The sequence below is a fragment of the Choloepus didactylus genome, chromosome 11 (genome assembly GCF_015220235.1).
Source record: "Choloepus didactylus isolate mChoDid1 chromosome 11, mChoDid1.pri, whole genome shotgun sequence".
Lineage (NCBI taxonomy): Eukaryota > Metazoa > Chordata > Mammalia > Pilosa > Megalonychidae > Choloepus > Choloepus didactylus.
In genome coordinates, this window is record NC_051317.1 from 42,166,696 (window position 1) to 42,192,792 (window position 26,097).

The 26,097-nt window shown below is 41.8% G+C and overlaps 1 protein-coding gene across 1 annotated transcript in view; it reads right to left on the minus strand.

The window, feature by feature from the left end:
- Positions 1-2,480: 2,480 nt before the first annotated feature.
- MYO10 (myosin X) overlaps positions 2,481-26,097 on the minus strand; it is a 238,625-nt gene continuing 215,008 nt past the window's right edge. Inside the window, exons 28-41 of the mRNA XM_037798873.1 lie at positions 25,963-26,058; positions 22,374-22,467; positions 20,796-20,851; positions 19,023-19,165; positions 18,555-18,749; positions 17,377-17,534; positions 13,998-14,121; positions 12,532-12,829; positions 11,317-11,524; positions 10,376-10,512; positions 9,405-9,525; positions 7,930-8,382; positions 5,479-5,670; positions 2,481-3,995 (exon numbers count right to left, since the gene is read on the minus strand). Coding sequence (XP_037654801.1) covers positions 3,894-3,995; positions 5,479-5,670; positions 7,930-8,382; positions 9,405-9,525; positions 10,376-10,512; positions 11,317-11,524; positions 12,532-12,829; positions 13,998-14,121; positions 17,377-17,534; positions 18,555-18,749; positions 19,023-19,165; positions 20,796-20,851; positions 22,374-22,467; positions 25,963-26,058 — 2,377 coding nt within the window. The 3' untranslated portion in view covers positions 2,481-3,893. The remainder of the gene's footprint in view (positions 3,996-5,478; positions 5,671-7,929; positions 8,383-9,404; positions 9,526-10,375; positions 10,513-11,316; positions 11,525-12,531; positions 12,830-13,997; positions 14,122-17,376; positions 17,535-18,554; positions 18,750-19,022; positions 19,166-20,795; positions 20,852-22,373; positions 22,468-25,962; positions 26,059-26,097) is intronic.

Genomic DNA, 26,097 nt, shown 5'->3' on the forward strand with positions numbered 1-26,097 from the left:
AACCTTCACCCATTTCTTTCATTCCACATCTTATACTTATGCATTCATATTTCAGTATTAGGTAACAATTTCAAAGAGAAAAACAGACATACTCTGTGCCTTTGGCCATGAGGCATTGCCAGAAATGGCTTTGTAGAGTGGAGCACTAACACTGAAAAAAATGATCTCCGAATTAGGGACTATGTTCCTTGCATAATATACCTGCAATCTCAAAATTCTAACTACAGTTGACAACTGGTTATAAAGGAAATACCATACTTCCAGAATGACCTAAACAGGGGTTGGTAAGCTTTTCTGTAAAGGATCGGATTTGCGGATGGTTGCTGTTACAAATTCCTCAACCCTGGTGTCATAGGGACTGTAGTTTGCTGGCCCATGAAGTTAGATGCCATGAAAATGGTACTGCCAAACCTAGAATCCAGGCCCAATATTTTCCAGCATATCATAAAAAACTACATGAAGGTGCTTTAAATGCACTGGTTAAATTTATTTTTAGGTATGCTTGTTTTGTCTATTAAATTATAAGCTTGTGATGGGAAGGGATTTTCATATTCATTAAAGCACTTACACAAATATTTGAGTTTATCAGATAAGGTCCCCAGTATATATAGATAACAATAAAGGACTTTACTATGGCATTTATTTGACCTCAACATAATGTAGTATCTGAATAAAGTCTTAAAAACAAAAAAAAAAAGTTTGCCTTCTTAAAGCAAACAATTATTCTGAAATATCCTGAAATATTTTTAGAAATTAGGTGTCTTTTTTTTTTTTTTAAATAAAGCTGTGCAGGATACTATATTAATCATCAAAGAGAATAAGACAACTCACCTGTATAGGTACAAGTGTGGAATGCTATCCAAAATATTACTGAGAAAAACAAAACAAAACAAAGAAACAAAAACAAGGTGGAGAAGAGCTTATTCTACCATTATATTGTTCTACAAAGGGAGAGGCAGAGGATGATTGGTCTTTTAAAAATATTTTCTGGAAGGATATTCAAAAAATGGTAAATAATTGCTTCAGGGGAAGGAAACTTGGTAATGAGCAAGAGTGGGGGGGTCATAGCTGGGAGAAAAAATAACTTTTTACTTTTACCATTTGAATTAAAAAAAAACCACATATGTGCATTAGCAGAGGTAGTCCACATTACCTCATGACCAATTAAAAAGCTGCAGACACACACACACACGAATGCATGTAAAACTAGTGCAATCTCAGTAAATCCTGTGGGTTGAGTTTCCTGGTTGGGATTATTTTCCTACACTTTAAGATGTTACCAATGGCAAATGAGGGGAAGTGGACAAGGACCTCCCTGTACGTTTTGTTGCAACCTCCTCTAAATGTGTAATTATTTTTGCAACAAAAAAGTTAAAACAAAACAAGACAAGCTACTGACATTTATGGGTTTACAAAGGAAGGAGAGCCCTCCCCTTCCTTTGCCTATTTCCTCCTATGTAATTGGGGGTGGGGGTGTGGGACAGCCTTCCAGGGTAAAAGAAGTGAGAGGGACAGCGGTGGAAAGGGCACTTGGACAAATTCTCCCTGGTGTTCAAATGAAAGACAGCCAGCCAACACCCTAGTCTTTGTGAGCTGCTTCCTTCTTGCTGCTCTCGGAGGCCACGGGTTCTCGGCAGCGCCTCAAGGTCATGTTCCCATCCCCGAGGAGTGGGAGGACGGGGCCTTGATTCCGCTCGCCAGGCAGCAGGGCCAGAGGCAGGCTCCAGCCTCTTGGATTCTGCAGTCAGGCACGTTTCGGAGATGGGCAATGGGAGGATGTTCAGCCTAAACACATACTTTTGAGTCTTCAGATTACTGTGATTTCTTTTTAACAGCCCTTCTTTTACCTTCTCGACTTCCTTGCTGTCACATTTTGTTGCACAAGTGTTTTTAGAGCTGGTCATCACGTGCAAGACACAAAAGGTTAGACACTTGGCTTTTAAAAACAAAAAAACCAATTAAAACACACACACACAGTGGTAGTCTGAAAAGCTGTAAGTACCCCAGAAAAAACATGTTCTTAAATCTAATCCATTCCTGTGGATGTGGACCCATTGTAAGTTTGACCTTTTGATGAGGTCACTTCAGTTAAGGCGTGCATGGCTCAGCCCAATCAGGATGGGTCTTAATCCTATTACCGGAGTCCTTTTTAAAATGGAATGAATTCAGACATGAGAGGGAAAAAAAAAGACACAAGAGGCAAGACGCTGAACCCAGAAGAGAAGGGAGAGACCAGGAGACCGCCAAATGCTTCGCCATGGGCTGAGCTGAGAACCCAGGATCACTGGCAGCCAGCCCCAGAACGCCAGGCTTCGGTGAGAAAGTATTGCTTTCATTTGTACTTTCTTTCAGCCTCAAAACCGTAAGCTAATAAATCCCCATTGTTTAAGTCGACCCATTTCATAGTATTTGCTGGAGTATCCCAGGAAACAAAAACATGCATTGTTACTTAGCTCACCCATGATAAAAGAAATACATGGCACGTTAGCTAATATGTTTTATTGTCAGAACTTCTTTGAGCCAACAAACATGATCTCGCCGGGTTTCCACAGGGATAAAGCAGACTTCTTTTCTCTTTGTGGGCAAACTTGGTTGGGCTAAGTCTTTACAACGTTTGCATATAAAAATAAAAGGCCAAGACCAGTTTTATTTTATTTCTGGTCATAAATGCTGATTTATCAACAGGTGCCTGCTTCAGACCACTTTATAAAATTGGGATAAAATATGTGTTTTATTAAAGCCTCTCTGTTTAATGTCAGGGTCCTTTAAACATTCGCTCACATGGTGCGTCTTTCAGGATTGCAGCATCTTTACCTCATAGTCAACGTAGTTATATTTTAATCTATCCAGAGTGAGAGTGAAACAAGCCTAACCTTCAAAGAAACATTTTTTTTTTTAAACTTCAAATCTTTTAGAAACTAAAGACTCCAACATGAACTTCATATTGTTCTAAAAACAGGCACTGGAGTCCTCTGTTTACAAGTGGTTTATAAATACCGTTATCTCAGAGGCTGCATATCTGTTTATAATACAGCAGACACAGAATGCAGACTTGCTACATGTAAAATTAAAACCGAGTCAGGATGTGTTTTTCGAAGTACAGCAAAGACAGGAAAATCCAGGATTCCAGTCTGTTAATAAAACCACCTTATAAAGTAATAATTGATGACTATAACTCTGAACTATTAAAATATACAGACAGACTGTTTACACCATTGCATATCCTTTTTCCCTTTGCTTTTAATGCTCAAGAGGCCAGGGTTCAAGGGATGAGTTTATGGGATACACGCATGCCTGGGCAAGAACATATACTTAAAAGATGAAACGAAGAGAAAAACTGATGCGTGTCCGTGAGGATGGCTGCCAGCAGCGCTCCAACGCAGATCCACTGTCCCCTTGCTCTCCCTCGCGCCCCCCTCCCTCCTCCCTCACCTTCCCTCAAACGTGGGAAATCAGGCTGGGAGGTTAGTGCAGAACTGACGGTCAAAACACCCCCCTTCCAAGCTCTGTTAAGTTTCCCAGAAAAGGGGGAATGCATTTCCCTTCAGTAACACAGTTAAGGTCGGTTAGTGTTGGTTGCACAAGTTAAGGCACTTCTGGCTGCCTTGGCAGCAGCCTGAGTTTTTTTTTCCCCTCTTTCTTTTTTAAGGCATGTGTCATCTCAGAGTACTAAAGCTTTGGAAACTGTGCAGACTGTTAAAATTGACAGCTTAATACGTGACTGCTGAAGTTGACAGGGCGAAAGGCCCCTCAGAGATCTCTCCCTCCGATGAGGGGCTTAAGGAAAGCCTGGGCAGCTCGGCGCTCAGCTCAGGTCAGCTTGGCACGCAGAGCCCACTGAGGCCCGCAGGGGCACGTTCAGAGACAAAAGACAAAGGAGCTCCTTGCCGTCTTCACCTGGAGCTGCCCTGGCTGCTCGCGGACCGGGAGGTGCTGTAGCGCTTCTTGACGATCATGCTGATGTAGGCTTTCATGAGCTTGGCCACGTCCACCACCTGCCAGGGGAACAGAACCAGCTCACAGTCAGGCGTGGCCACTGAGCCAGAGCGCCCAACACCCAGACCCTCTCGGCCCAACACAGGCAGGCCAGGGCCCATTCTCCATGCCAAAGCCAGCAGCTCTGCCAAACCCTGGCTCACATTTTGTATTAAGCTGAAAGTTTAGCTGCTTTTACCTATTCCCAGGCAGGGAGAATGGTGATCATGGCTTTTTGCAAATACCATGTGTACCACCTGGTGGTTTTGCCCCACAAAAATGACAATTTTGCTTGCTATAAATCGTCAAACTGCGTGTTATAAAAAAACCGAAAATTGAGGACAGTAAAGTCTGGTGGTGTCATCTGGACTGGGATGATAATCCCTGTAAACAAGATAATGCAACAGGAGAGTCCGTAAACACAACCTCTAAAGACTGGATCACATAATTCTGGTCCACTCCTCATGATGTGGCTGAGAACAGAACTGAGGCGCTCAGAGGCTGTGACCAGCCCCCCAGAGGCCTGGCTCAGCTCTGCTCCAGCCCAGCTCTCTCCTGAAGCTGACCATCTCCCGTTAGCTCCCTCCAATGATGCTTTCCTTGTTACCGCCTGTGGCGTGTCCTTCTTCACCGCTGGCCTGGGTATAACTGGCCTCCCCTCCAATCCAACTCCAGATCATTATTTGTAAAACCACTGACGTCACATTGTGCACTAAAGATCCCAGAGCAGGGCCTTGTTGTCTACGGTGTTCGACCAAGTCCCACAGCCTGGTGCTGACCTCCTGGCCAGGCCCCCCAAATCTCTTTCCCATCCCACAGCACATATCCTTGTCACTTTGATCCACCTACCCGCCCCACATGCAGCACCTGAATGCCTTCCTCCTCCCCCTTCTGTGACTTGACAACAGCAGCCAGACAGGAAGCTAGAGGTTCAGTCCAATTCACCACCTTTGACTGCCAGCAGTTCCCTTCCTGGAGGGCTCCACAGGCTTCTTGTGTTTTTACTTTTCAAGCTTTGGAGCTGTTGGTACCCATACTTAAGAGGGTTTTTTGGTGATTTTTGTGATTCAGAATTAGCTCTGCCCAGAATGTCAGGCCCCACCGCACTCTCCTGCTCCCCAGACACCCCCGGAGCCGAGCCCCACAGCTCCCACTGCCTTCTGTAACCATCCACCAACATTCACAGGTTTTACTGCCAAACAATATACTTTTTATTTGACATTGATATAATTCCCCTCTCTATACCTTTCCTCCATGGGGAAGACCCCCTGATCCAATGAAACAAATTTCTCTGTTGCAAAGGCATACAGAACACACTTGGGGTCACCAGGTCTTGCCACACAAGGAACCCGTGCCTGGGGAGGGATCACCATCCTGCACTGACACACGTCTTCACGCGGAATATTCAAATAAAATGATTTGGCCAAAGGCAGCAGGAAATAGGGTGTTGTTTTTCTATTGCGTTGAGGCCAAGTGGGAGGGTGCTCCTGGCTTGCTTCTTACCTCACTGGTTTCAAAGAGCAGCTCCCTCTCATCAACCACAATCTTGTATGTGTTTGCCAGGGGCGCCCCAAATGAGAGGATGTGTTCATACTGGAAGACTTCTAAGGGTCTCCCCTCCCCACGCTTGTAGACAGAGACAGCGTCCGCGCTGACGCCCAGCCAGAGTTCTTGGGGAAAGCCACCTTCCTTGCACTGGTGGGCGAGAAAGTGAGTATAAAGGGTAAAACATAAAGGAGTTATAAGACAGCCTTGGAGTCATATACTCTGCACAGATGTGAAGATATGCTTCATGGGGATGCAATTATCAGAAATAAGATCTCTTTGGTTAGTGGTTGGTTTTGGGTGGTTGTGAACAATCCAGAACATTTGGAAAACCCTGATCACCCACCCCCATCATTTTTTTGCATCACTTAATTAGCTAAATGGAAGTGACCTGATGTACACCTTCTGGCCAAGGGACTTGACAAAGATCCGGCAAAGCACAAGCTGGGTGTGCTTTTTACTCTCTAGTTCTGCCTCAAATCATTTTTTACATGATTGCTCTTCAAATGCCAAATCTAGGAGCACAGAGGAAAATTCTCCCAATTCCTCTGCCCTAAGGAGTTTTGGCTCCTTTTGAAAAACATGACTCTTGACCAGAAGCCGAGATGACCTTACACATGTAGGATGGTAGCACAGAATTTCTTGCACAGATAAATCGAAGGGAAAAACACACCCTGATGTAGGGTATAACAACAGGGGTGATCTGAGCCAGTACAAACAGGAGGGATATAAATTAGTGACCCTGAAAATAAAGTACACTGGACAAAGTTTCTGATTTATACCTAAAAAACAGCAATAACTGAACCAACCAACCAACCAAAGAGAGAATCCAATGAAAAGCCATTAAAGGACCAGAATATATAAGCAATATTTAGATCTTTATACAGCCTCATTTAAAGGTCACCAAATAACATGCTGAATTATTTCTATCATAAGAAAAATTGAAGTTAACCTACACCAAGTTCCGGGGCATATCTGTAAAGGCCCAGATAGCAGCTATTTTAGGTTTTGTGGGTCATATCGTGTCTGTCACAATTCTCAACTCTGCCGTTTTAGCAGGAAAGAAATTGCAGACAATATGTAAACAAATGATCACAGCTGTGTTCCAATAAAACTTCATCTATAAAAAAGGTGGCAGGTAGGATCTGGGTCACAGTTTGTTGACCCCTGCTCTTGCCCATCAGTAAGATTTCCTTCCAATAAATGGTCTATTTTTTAAAGGATATCAACCAGTACTGGATAAATGCTAACGGCTAAATTCCAATTATGAAACAGAAATTCTTCCCTTTAAACAGATGGTCATGGCAAAAACCAAAAATGTAAAATGTGAGCACATCCAAAGTTTCTAATTTATGTATAGAGTTCTAAAGTATATCTATTTTTATTTTTCACATGCAGTTTTTTAACAGCATTTTTTAAACTGGCTCTCTAGCTTCATAAGAAAGAGTAGGAAGTTGTTCAAGAATAGATGACATCTTAATTTTCCATTCATTCCTAATATTATGGAAGCATTTACTATAAAGAAGAAAAAACTCTGGAGAAGTGGAAGTAGGTGTGTTAACAGTAAAAATTTGGGGCTCTCAACTTGGCAGGTGAACTCACTGTCCTCCCCCTACGCGGGACCTGACTCCCAGGGGGGTAAATCTCCCTGGCAACGCAGGATATGACTCCCAGGGATGAGCCTGGATCTGGTATCATGGGATTGAGAACATCTTCTTGACTAAAAGGGGGATGCAAAATGAAATGAAATAAAGTTTCAGTGGCTGAGAGATTTCAAATGGAGTTGAGAGGTCACTCTGGTGGGCATTCTTATGCACTATATAGATATCCCTTTTTAAGTTTTAGTATATTGGAATAGCTAGAAATAAATACCTGAAACTACCAAACAGCAACCAAGTAGACTTGATTCTTGAAGACAACTGTACAACAATGTAGCTTACAAGGGGTGACAGTGTGATTGTGAAAACCTTGTGGATCACACTCTCTTTATCCAGTGTATGGATGGATGAGTAGAAAAATGGGGATGAAAACTAAATGAAAAATAGGGTGGGATGGAAGGGGGTGATTTGGGTGTTCTTTTTTTTTTACCTTTTTTTTAGTTCTTATTTTTATTCTTTCTGGTATAAGGAAAATGTTCAAAAATAGATTGGGGTGATGAATGCAAAACTATGATGGTAGTGTGAACAGATAATTGTACACCATGGACGACTGTATGGTATGTGAATACATCTCAATAAAACTGAATTAAAAAAAAAAAAATTGGGGGCTCTAACAAAGGAGGGTGGGAGAACCAGCTGTCCCATATCTTATCCTCCATGTGAACCTGGCCGGGATTCAGGTCCTCAGGCGTAACCTGCTATGGGACAGCACCCTGCCCACCCCCAGCCACCACCAGCGGCCAGTTCTCACCTCCACGTCGAAAAGCGTGGACCCGTAACCCGGCCACTCCTTGATCAAGGCCATGTACTTGCCCATGGCCTGTTCCTGGTTCATGCCCTGAAACTTCTTCCACTTGTCAATGATACTGGCTCGGGCGGAGGAGACCTCTTCCTTAATCCACATATCCAGCATCTGCTCCTCCTCCACTTTTTGCCGTAGGACAGCCCCTGTCCGGAAGCTCTTCCTCAGCGTCCCCTCCAGGAAGCTCGTCCGCCTCTTCTCCAGCCGCTCGTAGGGAGTGCAGCTCTTGGTTGCCTGGCTGATGCGGGCCTTGAGTCTCTGCAGGCAGTAAACCTCCTCGAGAGGTGGGACTGCGGCGTGCAGAGAATAATCTCCCTGTAGGTACTGCAGCCGCAAGGCAGCCAGAACCTGCAGGTTTTCTTCCGGGGCTGGGTAGTGGCCATGGATAACTGCCTCGTGGGCCTGAAAGGGAGGCGGTCAACAGCTCACTGTCAGGATACTGGGGCTGATTCCCTCATCCCTTGGGGATTTTTCTCAGTGTTCCCTTCCTTTGCCATCCTGCTTAAAATCATTCCCTAAGCCTCTCCACTGCTTTACATTTCTCTCCAGCACTGATAATCATTTAGCATACACCACAGATAGTCAATTCTCATTGTTCGCAGGAGTTATATTCTATAAAGTCATCATGGACTTAATATATTAATAAATTTATTATTAATTTATTAATTAAGAAATGCTGAACCTTTGTTCTCAGGGGAAATTCAGCGATAGGTTCCTACCAGCCTCTGGTCACCCGGTTTTCAGGTCAACCGATCAATACATAATCTTGTTTTACATGTGTTTTTATTTAAAGATATCTTATTTAATGTATGGTTGATTCATTAACTGTAACTCATATCTGAAGGAAGCTTATCTGACATATGTGTTTTTTTCCTAAGGCACATCACAGCCCTCTTGTCCTTAGGAACACAAGACAGCATTTCAGCACTACGCTAGTAGGCCATTTCAAACAGCGAAATCACCAACAAGCAGCAGAAAGATTAGAAAAACACATGACACTAAATATACCGTGAAAGGCTATTTGTTTACAGTAGGAGAACCGAATCAAGAAGGCAGACCATCAGCTTGTTTGACCTCAGCTGGGAATGTTAATGCCAGGGAACTCAGAGTGATTGGGAAAGTAGCCCAAGTATTGATTTGGTGTGAGTACGTGAATTCGTAAACACAGAATCCAAAATGAGGATCTCCTGTATTTGATTCCTTATTGTCTCTCTCTCACCCAATGACAAGTTCCTGGTCCAGGAGTTCAAATAAAATGCGTAGGGAGTTCATTCTACGAATGAATCAAGGGCAGCCCACCCTGCCCAGGCTGGGGGCTCTGTTATTGCACACGCTGTGTTAGGACTGGCAGTTAATTAACAGGTATATTTAAGTTTCACCCCTGCTCACCATGGAAGGAACCTGTTTCTCAAAGTTCCTTTTACCTGTTCAAACATAAATGCAAATTCCACGCTGTCTTTTGGCACGTTATCTGTGTCCAGAAAGCAATAAAGTTTGAAGTAGAATTTCCACATCAGGTCACCCGCCTCTGACGTGGCTGCCAGCCTGCAAAAGAAGACAGGACAGACTCAGAAACAAGACCACCAGAGAAAGGCCTGGGGATCCCCCAGGAGCTGACTTTATATGGCCTATATGTTCCCTGGCAATACAGACATTCTGTCCACACTCGTGCAACAGAGGTGAAAACATGCTTTCATCCTGCTCTCACGTTAAGAGAACAAACAGGCAGCCTTCAATTAAACTGTGCTGACAAGTATCTCCGAGGGTCCTGGTTCAATCAGTACTCGATAGGCTTTATGGTGAATCCATAAAAAGAAACAAGGGTTATTTTTCATCCTTTTTATCAACCATCAAATAAAATTTGTAATATTATGATTCATATAATTTTGTACTTATAAAACTTGATATGAATACTTTTGTATGGGGTTGTGTTTATACCAAGCTGCATTATTTTTTTTGTGTGTGCTACTTTGGAGAAATGAGAGTTATAGGTAAAATACTGTAGGTCCAGGAGATATAAAAATGCAGTTTAAAGAGTTTATAAGCTGTTTGAGCCAATTAGCCCAGTTTCAAAGCTAACGACACGTGAAAGCCTAAGAATCAGGAAATTCCAAGGTGATGATTTAAAAAAGGGCTGAGAGAAAAGATGGGGCAAAGGAATATTCAATGATGAGATGAATCATATGAAATCATGGGCTTTTTTATCTGGAAATCCTGAAAAACACATTAGCAGCAGAGAAGGGATCTGAAAAACTACATATGCTTTAACACAAGTAAAATAAAACTAACTCAAATACACAAGGAAGCCAAAAATGGAATGGAAGTTCGAATCCACAACCCTAGCGCTCACATTCTTTTATGTAATAGGGTGGCACTTTAGGGAGAAGGAACTTACTTTTCAAACTTCGCTAAAACATCAGCCACGATGGTGCGGCTTTCAATGGCTTTATCGATGGTTCCATTGTATTCAAACAGGGCGAACATGTTTCTGCTGTCCTCCATGGCGAGACCTCTGATCAGTTTCTCCACCACCTGAAAGATACGTTATGGGGTCTGCAGCTCCAGAAGCTGTGATCCCAACACATGGCTTAACAAAAAGCTTTGATCTGAACCGAGAGCGAGCTGCTGGCATAAGTGAGGGTCAAAACAGCTCCCTAAAACTGTCATGTGTGCTCACCCTGGAATTTTGAGGCACTGCTTTTCCCTTACCCTGCTGAAATCAGTTTTATCTCTTCCCCGATAAAAAGAACAGTGGGATTTTGCCCAACAGTATGGGGAGGTGCTGGGCCAATCTCCTGCAAGCCCCTCCTAGTAGGAAAAGTACACAAAAGCCAAAGCCTAATCTGATGAATTTTTCAATTTTAAGAAATAGCAGTGTCTTTGAATGATGTTTCTTCTGCACAAGAAGCTGCTTGAGTTGTATTGCACTGCTTCTTTTTGCCAATATTGTCTTCTAATACTTAAACTAGAAAAAAAGGAAATGGTTCATCTGACCAAACATTCTAGATATTCACGTGGCAAACTGAGACACCTTGTGTTTGAAGCTAAAGAAACCCCTGGCATAGTTGGTATATCCCAATTCAAGTCTGCCACCTGCACTAGATACTCAACTGCTTCTCAAATTAGCAAAATTATGTCTCAGCCTCGAGGTTAACTCTGGGTTTCCACTCATCTTTAATACATGTTTACCTCCTTATACATGTGGTTGCAGGTTACCTCGCTTTCCATGTTGACCGAGCAGCTGCGCTATGCAGCTCACAGCCGTGCATTAAAGCGGACCTAAGGGTGCCTAACTTCCCCGACGTGGGCCTGTGGGTAGCCGCGCCTCCCGCTCACCTCCCCGGCCGTGGTGTGGGAGGTGATGGTGATCTTGCAGGAGCCCCCGCCGTGGCAGTACACCGTGGACGTCATTTCCTGTCTTTGGATCAGAGCCTCTATTTCATCCCGGGAAGGCACAAACTCTCGGCATTTGGTTTTCTTGAGAGATTCGTAAATGAAGAGGGCGTATTTCTCCATCTCGGTTCCTGGAAACTGTTCCCGTATCCTAGGAAACAAACACTTTAACTCTTAAATCGCCGGGTTGAGGGTGGCTGGCTGCTCAGCCCAGCGCGGTGACTGCGGCGCCCCCTGGTGGCGAGAACACCCAACACAGCGACTTCCTGTGTTTCCCACTTCATCCCCTGCAGGTTCATTTTAAGTACAAAAAATTTAAGAACTAGAGAACAAACAGTTGACTTGGAGTCCTTTTGCTGCAAGCTCATCTCTGCAGCACTTTAAAAAAAAATCATAAATTTTATTTTTAGAGCAGTTTTAGGTTTACAGAAATATGCGCAAAATGTAGAGTTCCCATATACCCCCAGACCCCAAGCCCAACACACGGTTTCCCCGAGTATTCACATCTTGCATTAGTGTGGGACATTTCTAAGAGTTATAGGTGAAATACTGTAGGTCCAGGAGCTATAAAATGCAGTTTAAAAGATGGCTTGTGCCTGCTAGCCCAGCTTCAAAGCTAAGTATTGATACATTACGATTCAAGTCGAGTTTGCCTTAGAGCTCACTCTGTATTGCACAGTTCTATGGGTTTTGACAAATGTGTTACGTCATGTTACCCACCATGATGGTATCATACAGAAGAATTTCACTGCCCTGAACATGTCCTGTGTCTGCAGCTCTTTTAATAATTTGAAAGAGCCATGACTTGTACTGTCGTATGAAAACTGTTTCTCCGCAGTTAATCAAAATCTGCATCGGACTGTCCCCACATTTTGATCTGGAGTAAATAACCAAGTTACGTTTCTTTATATAGAGCAGTGTTGAGCACAGTTATCTAATGTCCTATAGGCTGACAAAAGAGCAACTTGGTCCCTGAAATAGCCTTGTGTGGCTGTGACAAATAGGATGACTGCACCCTGTAGGGCTGCTCCAGTGACGTAAGAATCTGACGCAGGCTCCAGACCACACTAGGTGTCCTCTGGTCAAGGCCCTCTTGATCTGAACTACAATCGTATGCACCAGCCATGCAGACAGATCTCCCTTTCCTGGCCGCTTTACCTTTTCAGGTGGAACTTGAGATACTTGAGGATTCCGCGGCTGGGCAGGAAGGTGCAGCTCAGGCAGGTCAGGATCTGCCAACTGTACAGGTTGCCCAAGCTGCCGGGATGGGGCACTTTGTTGGTCTGTTTGATGAGCTGGCAGTACAGCTCATCTCGCAGGGGGCGGAGGTCGTGCCCTGTCTGCAGAATGCCCTGGATTATGGGGATAGGGTCAGACATGGATTCCAGTTGCTGGAGGGAATTGAAGATCTTGATGGCTTCATCCTGAAGGGTTGTGTAGCCTTTGTCTTTGAGCACTAGGAAAAGCAAAGTAAACATGAATGCCACCCACTTGGAGAATCCGAGCAGCAGATGAGAGGAAGGAATGGGAAAATAGCTTCTTCAGGATATGGTGTGCACACCTTGTTCCTATATGTTTGAATCAGTGCAACAGGGTCATAAAAACACAGAAGTAGGGAAACTACACTGCTTTGTTATCTAACTGAACCGTTGTATTGAACAGCATGCTTACTTACAAGCTGGTCTACTACTAAACAGGTTCCATATTTTTGGGGATGCAAAACTGTTTAGGATCTGATTTTCTAGTAATAATAATGGCTACCCTGACTTCATGAAGAGTGCTGGCATTTTTGAGCCTCCCCACCCCCCACTTAAGAAAAATCTTATTGTGATAACCTGCATATAAAATAAAATTTCCCACTTCAACGATTTTTAAGTGTGTAAGTCAGTGACTTAAATACACTCACAATGTTGTGCTATCATCACCATCATCCATTAACAAAACTTTTTTATCACCCCAAACAGAAACTCTGTACCAATTAAGTCTTCAGTCCCCACACCCTCTTCCCCCAACTCCTGGTCATCTATAATCTACTTTCCGTCTATTCTGCCTATTCTAGAAATTTCATATAAGGGGAATCATACAATATCTGTCCTCATATCTGGCTTGTTTCACTCAACATAATGCCTTCAAGGTTTGCCCACTTTGTCACATGTATCAGAACTTCATTCCTTTTCTCTGAATGATACTCCGTTGTATGTCTAGACTACATTTTGTTTATCTATTTGTCTGTTAATGAACCCTTGGGTTGCTTGTACCCCATGGCAATTGTGAATAATGCTGCTATGAACATCGGTGTGCAAATATCTGTTTGAGTTCCTTGGGGTATACACCGAGTGGCACTGCCGGATCATATGGCAATTCTGTTTAATCTTCTGAGGAACTACCCAACTCTGACTCCCATTTAAATCTTTTCTTTTCGTACCTGAATCCGTGGGGGACCTTTAGCATCATTACATCCAAGTTTTCAAAATCCCTGTTTTAGTAATGTATCTGAGTCTATTTTATGATTTGTTTTTCATTCTTTATAACAAAAACAGTCCTTAAGTTAAAGCAAATGCTAACATGTTAGAGCTAAGAGTTAAGAGGGGGAAAAGATCAGTCGGGTGGAATTCTATACTCACAGTTGAGATTTATGTCTCCATACGGGAGAGGCAGGAGCGGAGAGTGCAGTGGGTGATGGGTGTACCGCAGGATGGGGTTCCGCTTGTAAATCTGCTCCACCACGTCCAGGTTCAGGCAGTTCTCCTTAAAAATAAAGTAGCAGGGTAAGTCTAGGGTCATATATGTCATTAGAAGGAAAGCTACAGGATAAAACATGGGACGGTGAAACGTGTTGTGGACAATAAACTATGGTTAATTGTATAAATGGTTCTTTTTCTTTTTTTTTAACTTTATCAAAAAATTTGTATAAATGTTAAGAAAGTTCTTACATGAACTAGAACAAACAAGTCACTATGACAAGGTGTTAATGCAAACTAAGTACTAGTTAACAGTAACACTGTAATATTCTTTCACCAATTATAACAAAGGTGCTATACCAAAGCTGAGTGAATAATAGTTGGGTATAAGGGCTATGAGATCTCTTTTTCCCCTGAAGCAATGAGAATGTTCTCAAATTCATTGTGGTAGTGAATGCACAACTTTGTGATTATACCAAGAGCTGCTGATTGGACACTTTGGATAGACTGTATGGCGTGTGAATAAAACTATTAAAAATAAATAAAACATCATTTGCTGGGCTCATTCCGGACTCAGGGAAAATTGAATAAATAAATAAATAAATGCACAATTAAGAAACAAAGAAGGAGAACGTTTACTGTAAAAAAAACATATCTAAGGAACAAAATCATCTGTATTTTCCTACATATTTTTCAAAATCCTAAAACATCCACAAGCCTAGTGCAGGGGAGTTGCCTGGGGTACCTTAGCTTTTCAAACACAAAGATGCCCACAATCTGCTTTAGCAGAATAATCACCATAATAAATTTTTCTTACATAGCTCATTCTCCTCATTTAATTTGCATCTATTTTTCCCACATCATTTAAAAAGTTTTCTCCCTGGAGATTATATATACTTAGAAAAAATTAATTTAAACTTCTCTTGCTAATCATTTAGCCATTGATCATTTAGTCAAATCAAGCTTTCTTTACCTAGGATTCATTGTAAGGGTATGTGCTGCTAGCTCTTTAACTGTTCTTTTGTATTCTCCCTTTACCTGAAAACTGCACAGAAAAATATATTAATAAAACTAATTACGATCAAAATGTGTCTGCTAGGATGCGACTTCCAGGGATGAGCCTGGACCCAGCATCATGGGATTGAGAACATCTTCTTGACCAAAAGGTGGAGTGAAATGAAAAAAAAAATAAAGTTTTGGTGGCTGAGATTTCAAATGGAGTCAAGGTCACTCTGGTGGGCATTCTTATGCACAATATGGATATCCCTTTTTAGGTTTTAGTATATTGTAATAGCTAGAAGCAAATACCTGAAACGAACAAATTGCAACAATTCTATAACTATGTAGCTTACATGGGGTGACAGTGTGACTGTGAAGACCCTGTGGATCACACTCCCTTTATCCAGTGTATGGACGGATGAGTAGAAAAATGGGGACAAAAACTAAATGAAAAATAGGGTGTGGGGGGATGATTTGGGTGTTCTTTTTTTTACTCTTATTTTTTATTTCTATTTTTATTCTTTCTGGTTTAAGGAAAATGTTCAAAAATAGATTGGGGTGATGAATGCAAAACTATGATGGTACTGTGAACAGATAATTGTACACCATGGATGATTGTATGGTATGTGAATATATCTCAATAAAACTGAATTAAAAAAAATGTGCCTGCTAAACTAAAACAACAATGGGAATGACTCTAAGTGAATGTTCCAGAGTTATCAATTTGGGGAGAATATTCTCCAGCCACATGCCACCTTCCCTTTCATCCTTGAAATTGAGGCACTCCTCTCATGGAATTTCCAGCATGTACTCATGCTCCTAAAAATGGAAATTTGGGAAAAACCCAAGGTCACTTTTAGAACTTTAATGAATCATTCTACTGTGATAATTTCATTTCCATTAAGAAACTTTTTCAGTAACACCAAATTAAAAGGCAGAAAAACATCTTGAAGTCATTTTTTACTTAAGAATTTTTGGATGGACTTAATTACGGTGACTTCTCTAAAATTTCTTAAGTAGCACTGTTTCATATTTAGAAAATTCTATTTATTCTTTTAATGTCTAAATTCTAATTCATTAGAAAATGAAGAATTAATAAAGTAAGATAGTTTTGAAAATCAAGCTTGACCAATACATGTTTTTTTTTCTACTTTCTCAAAAGAAAGCTTCAAAACTAAAAATACACAATTTATTTTAAGAGAAATAAGATTATTAGTATAAGTATATAGCATGCAGGATTCCATGGAAAGTTGTCCAATGTCTTGGAGATTAACTGATTTGATGGAATTTAGCCTCAAATGCCCAGAAAACATATCACTTTAGAATCAAGATGCAGACTTCAATTTGGTGAGAAACTATATACCGCTAAGATTAGACCCTTTCCCACCTCACAAAGGCAGAATTCACTTAACACTCCTGGGATCCAATTAGCTAATTTCCTTTGATGTGCATTAGAAAAACACCTGTCTCATATGTTTATGTATTTATTCACCATCACTCTACCGTCTCTTCTGTGACATCTCTGGCTGCTCTGCCACCTGTGATTTACAATCTGCTTGCACGGAGAACTTGGAAGGAGGGCAGTAAAAATAATTCCCCTGACCTGGTCCTGCAAAGCAACCAACTGGCTAAATGAGCAAGGCAACCGGAATATTCTGTGTGTCTGTGTCCAGGCCTGCAAAACGGAAGCCGTAATCCTTGCTCATGGCTGACATTTAACTATTTATTGATTGATGCATTACTGAACATACATTTACTGAGGAACTAATCTTTATAAAGAAGAAATTACAGTTTACCACGAGCAATGCCAGGCCTGAGACTTGGAAGCATCTATAAGTTTGGAGGCACCTGATGGAGATCCTAAGTTTTCTAGACCAATCTGGACCCTGGGAACCCACTTGTGTGGTGTAGAAACCATACGGTAAGAACAGAATTACTGTTACTCTCAGTGGGTCCCTAACTTGGGGCTGAAGTGGAACACATGGCCAAGCTTGCTGTCCCTAACAGAGCTCCCAGCACATCTGTAAGCTCAGGAAGCCCTACAGCCCCACTGCAGATGGCTGCCCTCCTGCCTGAAGAGTCCAGCAACTGGGTTTGCCTCACTGGTGACATCTAATACCACTCTAGGGACAAAATATTTTAGCATCAAATTTTACCTAAAATCTCAACATTTGATTCCTAAAAGCAGGGCTACTCAAACACAAAATTAACCAAGAGCTAATTTTGATCACAGACTAAAAACCAAGCTCGACAAATGGTCTTGCCACTCCAAGGTTGAGGATCTGTGCCCTATTAACCCCCGTGTGTGCTTGGCTCGTCTTACCTTGATATCTTGAATCAGCTGCTGGGTGGGGGTGTCGATAGGGGCCTTGGCGTCGGTCACGTTTTGGATGGCACTGGACCACCTGGTGGCCTCGTTAAGCAGTTTGGTGTAGAGCCGGTAACAGTGCTTGCGCCCGTACACGGTGACGTTCCAGTAGCCTACGACAGCAGTGGCAGTGCACGCAGGTTAACGCTCACCTCTGGGACCAGGGTTCCAGAAACTCTGCATCACTAGAAGCCTCTCTCTTCTCCACCTTTAAATTTACTTTATTAGGTATTTAATTCAGTGAATACTTAAAACTCCTACATCTGCCTTGACCTGTGCTTGCCACCCAGTGGTCAACAAAACACATGTGATTCTTGCTCTGTGGAGTTTGTCATCGAGAGGAGATGACAAACGCTAACACGGTAATAGCAGAAATAAATGCATAAAGAAAAACTAACATTTCCTCTGAAAGAAAGAACAGATGTAAGCTAATATTCCCTTAAAGGCTCTGGAACAAAAACAGAAGCTAGTCTCTCAGATTTAATTTTTACTTCCTATTTCTTCTCTTCCCTTCCTTAGCCCCACTCCTACCTTGGCCCAAAGGAACACAGTTGTGCTGAGCAGTCTGTGCTCAGAAAGAAGCTGTCTAAACCACCACCCTTAAATGTGACACAAATGGAGAAACAACACTTAAAAAGCACAAAACTGCAACCAGCAACAAAAATCACAATAAACTATCTTCTAGAAACATTTTTATGATCCCAAAAAGAAAAAATAGACCAATAAGCTTATATGTGTGCTTTTTATTCTACTAGATTAATTTCACCACCAGTTGGGATTTACCTTTTTTAGGTTGCATGTGGCTTTCATGGTAAAATGATGAAAGAAATGAAAATACAGGCATATAAAAATGAAGATTTCTCATAGGATAATCTGGATTTACATGTTATGGTCCTGATAAGAATCTTCCTACAACTCAGTAAGTCAAGACCTTTTTACTATGGTCTAAACACCATGTGTTCATCTAGCTACCCAGAGATGGCCTCAAGAGAAAGCTCACGAAGAGAGCTTCTTTTCAGGGGGGAAAAGCATATATTCTAGCTCATTCCTTCGAGCTAAGCAAGCCCAGATCTTTTCTCATTTGATATTTGGAGTTTCAGGCACAGTCGGTCAGGAGCAGAGGCGCTTGTTACCTGTCTCTTTGAATATCTTCTCATCCGGGGGGACCACCGAGCAGAGGCTGTTGAGGACCAGAGTGCCCAGTTTCAGTGCGCTCTTCTCCGAGCTCTTGTAGTAATCCAAGGAATTGTGGGTTAGCACAAACCACCGCTTTTTCAATTTCAACGAAGACATCTTCGGACTGTTTTTCACTTCTTTGTGCAGCCATCCTTGAAGGATTATATTAAAAAACACAAATTAAAAACTATGAAGAGAGGCCACCAACACCAGGTAATAATTTACGTAATGCTTTTAAACCAATCACCTCTCTACATATTTGCTAGAAATTACCATGATCATTTCTTATTTGATTATTTTTTAACACTTCAAGAGTCAAAATGACTCAGAAAAGATGATTAATATAAAAATGCCACAGGAATCAAAGCAAAGTGAAAGCAGGGCTCTGTGAAAAAAGGCGGTTTAAGCATCACCAAGATAGTCACCTCTCACGATAAACTCCTGGCCCTCCACTCTGGTGTCCCCCTTGGATCTCTGCAGCAGCGTGATCCAGTGGTGCATCTCCTCTGGCGTGTCTGCATTGCAATGAAGGACGCGGTTGGCCGTGATGATCACGAAAGAATTGGGTCTGAGCAAGAGGGCAAGAAAGAAGCAAAGTCTCTTAGCTCTTCTGCCAGCATCACCTCTGTTTAAACCAAGACTCTGGTTTTTTCCCCCTGGCTTACAGGTCACAGGGAGAAAGGCTGCTGTGCTATTTCTATTTGATATTAAGGAAAATGTTGATCATTTCTGCAGGATTTATTTTATGCACCATTAACCTTTAAATCTGGAGCAACACGTTCCAAAGGTGCGGGAAGGAAAAACATTTCTTCATGCAAAACTTTCCAGATGAATCTCAGTTCCGGGAAAGCTAAATAAGGTGACTGCAAGGGAAAACTTTTTTTTGGATGCCTCTCCAAAGAAAACTTATTTTGCCTCTGTATATTGCCTTGGATAATATTTCTGTGGATTAGTAATGAAATGTCAGATACCAATAATAGAAGAGGATCAGAAAATCGGTGTAAGTGGAACATTTTACACACTTGATCATGCCTGGTATCAAACGCCATGTGGGGCCATGTTTTTGAAGTGATTGAACAAGGGTGCATTTCACTGTCACGTAAAGTAAGAATAGACATTTCCCTTCTCCATCATCTCTTTTGGGCTGCCAATGCCCTTAACCCATAGGCCCTTGTCTTGTATATACTCAATTCCTCTATCTAACCACTTAAGCTAGTCAATGTCAAAGCTTTGTGGGTTTCCAAATGTTCACCGTAATCAAGTGCTGCAAAAACTCAAGGACGGGAAGAATAGTTGGACCACAGTAGCCAGTTACTGCAAAGGAGAGGCTAAGCCTATTTATAATTGTACCTAAGAGTCACTCCCAGAGAACCTCTTTTGTTGCTCAGATGTGGCCTCTCTAAGCCAACTTGGCAGGTAAATTCACTGCCCTTCCCGCTACACAGGACGTGACTCCCAGGGGTATAAATCTCCCTGGCACCATGGGACATTACTCCCTGGGATGAGCCTGGACCCAGCATTGTAGCATTCAGAAAATGTCCTTGACCAAAAGGGAGAAGAGAAATGAAACAAAGTTTCAGTGGCTGAGAGATTTCAAACAGTTGAGAGGTCTTTCTGGAGGTTATTCTTATGCATTATATAGATATCTCTTTTTAGTTTTTAGTGTACTGGAGTAGCTAGAAGGAAATACCTGAAATTGCTGAACTGCAACCCAGTAGCCTTGATTCTTGAAGACGACTGCATAACTATGTAGCTTACATGGTGTGACTGTGTGATTATGAAAACCTTGTGGCTCACACTCCCTTCATCCAGTGAATGGACAGATGAGTAGAAAAACGGGGACAAAAATTAAATGAATAATAGTGGGGGATGGGATATTTTGGGTGTTCTTTTCTACTTGTATTTTTTTTCTTATTTTTGTTTTTTTTTTGGAGTAATGGAAATGTCCAAAAATTGCGATGATGAATGTACAACTGTATGATGATACTGTGAACAGCTGACTGTACACTGTGGATGACTGTATGGTATGTGAATATCTCAATAAAACTGTATTAATAAAAGCTAATGGTAAAATCTAGGTGGTATCAATAGACTTCATTGTAAAATTATTTTACCTTTGCTTTATGTCTGACTTTTTCATAACAAAATGTTAGTGAGGATCAAGGTTAAAAAAAAAAAAAGGCCACAGCTGAGCTTACCTGTCGGGGCTGTCGGAAGCGCACACTGAATCAATCATCCCCACGTCCAAAGTGCCCTGGGAAGGAGCAAGAGTAGGCAGAGTTAAGAGCGTCATTCAAGGATAGAATGTGCTTGACAGTAATGACCTTAAATTAAAACTCCCTGTGCCAGTTTGAATGTATTATGTCCCCCAGAAAAAGCCATATTCTTTGATGCAAACTTGTGGGGCAGACATATTAGTGGGGATTAAGTTGGAACATTTGGATTAGGTTGTTTGCATGGAAATGTGCCCCACCCAACTGCAGGTGGTAACTCTGATGAGATATTTCCATGGAGGTGTGGCCCCACCCATTCAGGGTGGGCCTTGATCAGTGGAGCCATATAAATGAGCTGACAAACAGAAGGAACTCAGTGCAGCTGAGAGTGGCATTTTGAAGAGGAGCTACAGCCAAGAGGGACACTTTGAAGAAAGCACAGGAGCTGCAGATGAGAGACAGTTTGAAGACGGCCGTTGAAAGCAGACTCTTGCTCCAGAGAAGCTAAGAGAGGACAAATACCCCAAGTGCAACTAAGAGTGACATTTTTGAGGAACTGCAGCCTAGAAAGGAACGTCCTGGGAGAAAGCCATTTTGCAACCAGAACTTTGGAGCAGATGCCAGCCACATGCCTTCCCAGCTAACTGAGGTTTTCTGGACACCATTGGCCATCCTCCAGTGAAGGTACCCGATTGCTAATGTGTTACCTTGGACACTTTATGGCCTTAAGACTGTAACTGTGTAACCAAATAAACCCCCTTTTATAAAAGCCAATCCATCTCTGGTGTTTTGCATTCCGGCAGCATTAGCAAACTAGAACACTCCCCAAAGAGGCAGACAAAAAATGCTTTCTCTTTCTTTGTCAACTGTAAAATAACGGTCATCTGTGAAAGGTCCCCTTCACTTAGCGAGTACACATGGCCTCTAGGCAGGACAGAATCTATAGCTCAGTCATTAAAAAAAACAAAAACAAACCCAGCTATGTATTAACCTTTCCCGTTTGTTCATAAGATATTATCAGCAAGGAGCATTTGTGAATTTCTTTCAACAGTATAGATTTTCTGATTTAAATTCTTTCTGTAATTTTCATACTTATTCTTCTAAGAAATTTTGATTCTACATTTTCCTTATGAGAAAAAAAAAACCCTATTTCTAAAATATCATGGTGTGACTCCCTAAACGTTTCTGGGATAAAGAGAAGACAGAAGGAAAGGATCTAGAAATGACCAAGCCCTTTGAAGGAAAAGGGTAATATACTGCCATGGTTTCATAAAAATTGGGATTTTTTTGGAGGGGAGGAGGGGGTTGTTTTTAAGTGTTTAAGGTGGGAGGTTTGGCATCTACTACCACTTAGAAGCTTCTGTAATTTACTCTGCTTTTCTCTATGATTTTTTAACTCAAATGTTCTTCTTTTCCTCTTCTTGAATTATAACAACTTTACTTAAAAAAAAAAAAAAAGGATTTTCTAGAGATTCCCAGTGCTGCCCCCTTTTCCATCATGACTACTCCCCCCTTGCCTGCCCAGGCCCCCCCGAGCCTCCCCCCAGCTGGACGCACACTCACCACAGCATTCTGTGGATTCGCCTGCTCGTCGTGCATCTCCCGGATCTCCTGGTCCGTGGATGCGTGGACTTGACTCAGCACGCTGAACCACTGGCTAGAAGAAGGAGAGAGCAACTGTCAAGGAAAAGGCAACCTCTAGATCTGTTGCCATTCTCCACCTTCTGTCTTAAAAAGACATCCTCTCTGAGCATCTTTGCTTTTAAATTTGTCTACTTTCCATCGGTTAATGTGGGTTTCATATTACCAACGAGAAAAGTTAGAAGTTGCCAAAGAACCTTTTTACCAATCATTCCAATTTTAGGTCCATGGAAGACCCCTTCCTTCAGGTCCACAGACTTTTATAGAAATATAAGGATGATGATACTTTGATTGAAGATACTATATATAACCTAGGGGACATACGGGTGGCTTTTTAAAAAAGATAACTTTAAAGGAAAGGACTAATAGGGTAAGAGTATGAACTTGGAAGAGCCACGTGATGCTTGTTTTTCCTGCTCATTCCTGGGAGTAGTTTCTAACTTCTTGATGGGATCTCTACTTAAGAGTGTATGTAGTACCAGAGGAGGGTTGGAAATCTAAAACAATTGCCTGAAGTAGAAAATTATTTTGACCAGAGAACTCCTTTATCTTCATTTCAAAATGAGTTTTCTTACCTTCTAGCCTTATCAGAATCAGATTATAATAAAGGAAAGGCAACCCCAGAGAAATAAAGCAGAATAAAAGCCATAATATAGAAAAATAACATGTGCTTGAGGAAAATGACCATGAATATCATCCATTCAACCAACCATCCATCCATCCATCCATCCATCCAACCATCTATCCATCCATCATCTGCTCAACCAACCTTTCTTAATTAACTACAAAATGTAAGAGGTACCAAATGTGAGAGGGATACTAGGATATCTCTTAGGGGGCTTGTAAGACATATGTGTGAACTCCTACTGAATAAGGAATCACACGCCTAGCGTCTCAGGAAAAATACGTAACCTGCGAGGTCAGAGGAAAAAGTACTCAGTATGCAAAGGGATATCTATGTGACAAAATAGCACCCATATATAAAAGCAAAACATGTATTTCCAGCAAAGCACTAACATCTAACTTTCTCCTATGACTCCTAAAGGAGAAAAATCTGACCAAGCACTTGAAAACACTCAACAACAACAACAACAAAAATTACTCAACACCTACAGACTCTAAGGGAGACCAAGCGAAACATCTTAATATGATTTTGCTCCATCAGTTCTGGTGAACCAAAAGGCAAGAGTTCAGACATTGGCTTTATTAAGCTCAAAAATATTCCAAATCAAACATGGAAAAACACATACATTCAAGATGTAGGCACATGTGATCACAGAAGCAAAGGAATAAAATTCTGTTCTTTCAATCTTTACAGATGATACCCTTTAAAATGACCGTTTTCACCGTGAATCAAGTATAATCTGGAATCTGGAAAGAGCTAAAAAAATATCCAGCACTGGTTAGGGAAAAAGTCCTTGACAAAAATATTCCAAATGTTAATTTAAGCAGATTCTTTATGGCCTAAACAGACAGTAAAGCCACCAAATCCTGGACCTACAATTTGGCTGAAATGCTGTGGTCTCTTCCCTTAACCACAAAAAACCACACATGGTTTCTAGGAGCCCTAAATGGAAAGATGGGGCTATAATTCCATGCATTCTTGTTTTCCCCGCTTGCATTATAATTTATGGCTCCAACCAGGGTTGCTCCCATGGGAAGAAATATTTCCTGGTGCTTTGCCCTTATTGCTGCTATGATGGTGCTGCAGCAACTCAGAGGCATTTCAAAGGGCACGTGGCATGGAGAAGCCGTAAGAACCTACCGCCCTCGCTGGCAGGTTCCAGTGATTTTTGAGCTGAGAAGTGATGAATACGAACCCAAGGATTTCACTCTCATACATCTGAAGATGGTCTCTGGCTTTGCTCAGAGGGATGACAGCCACCTACAAAGACTCAGAAAGTGGTGGAAACAGAGATATTCTCCTCTGCATAAAAGATCCTCTCTATGGCCCTGAGAAGTGCCACACTGAACAGTAAACACCAGTTCTCCATAATCGTAGGTTACATCTCCTCAGCACTCCTTAGAAACGGACAATGAATCCCTGAGGTCCAGAAAAGCCAGACAACTTGCCACAGCCAATGTCTTCTGAGTTCATCAAGAATCTATACATCTAAGCTTCTTAAAAAAAGCAATGCACAAGGCTTACTACTTCCATTTAATAAGCTTTTGCTACCTTACACGTTATAGCATCCTTTTCTCTGTACCTGAGTCTCCCCATCTGTAAAATGCAGCTAATAGCAGTAATACCCCCTCGTGGGATTGCTGTGAGTATTAGATCAGTTAATTTATGTAAAACACTTTAGAATACTACCTGGAATATAGGAAAATTCTATGTAAGTGTTAATTCTCTGTTGCTTTATTGAATTCTTCAATATCGAGACCTTTACAACACTCCACACGCCCAAGCCCTATCCTTATTTAAACAGCTACTGGTTAACACTCCTGCTCGGCCGATCCTTAAGCAAACACAGCTGTTCACTTTCAAAGCTCAGAAGCTTCCACAGGGTGGACCGTCAGCTGTGTGCAGCTGTACAGTTTACATAGGCTGCTAGCAACAATGACGGCCGGAGCCAAGATAACCAGGGGTCTGTGTAAAGTCATCTGAAGCTGGAAATCCTTTACCGTGTGCTCCCCTTGAACACATCTGCCCAGTAAAAGATTCCCCAAGACCCCTAGGTGGGATCTGACACCAGGGGAGTAAATCTCCCTGGCAACATGGAATATGACTCCTGGGGAAGAATCTAGACCCAGCATTGTGGGATGGAGAACATCTTCTTGACCAAAAGGGGCAAGTGAAAGGAAATGAAATAAGCTTCAGTGGCAGAGAGATTCCAAAAAGAGCCAAGAGGTCACTCTGGTGGGCACTCTTATGCACAATATAGACTACCCTTCTTAGGCTCTAGTGAATTGGAACAGCTAGCAGTAAATACCTGAAACTATCAAACTACAACCCAGAACCCTTGAATCTTGAAGGCGATTGTATAAAAATGTAGCTTATGAGGGGTGACAATGGGATTGGGAAAGCCATATGGACCACACTCCCCTTTGCTCAGTGTATGGATGGATGAATAAAAAAATGGGGGCAAAAAAAAAAAAAAAAAAAAAAAAAAAAAAAAAAAAAAAAAAGGCACCCAGTGTTCTTTTTTACTTTAATTGCTCTTTTCACTTTAATTTTTATTCTTATCATTTTTTTGTATGTGGTAATGAAAATGTCCAAAAATTAATTTTGGTGATGAACGCACAACTATATAATGCTACTGTGAACAACTCAATGTACGCTTTGTATGACTGCATGGTATGCGAATATACCTCAAAGAAAAATGAGTTTAAAAAGAAAAAAAGATTCCCCATGGGACTTTCAGTTCTTCATCCATCTTCATAGAAAAACCCAACCAGAAATCGATTAAAACTTTTTCACAGCCAGCAGGATGAACAATCCCCTATCTGTGGGACACCCAGGTTTGTGCATGTCTGAGGACGCTGCTGAATCGGAGACGCCGCCCCTCACCTGGCATCTTCTGGGGATTCAGCGATCAGGTGGAAGGTCCTGTCGGCCATAATGATGTCAATCCCATTCTCTTTGCTGGTGTTATCTATGATTTCTCTGCAAGGGAACAAAAGCACCAAGCACAAATCAGCAACA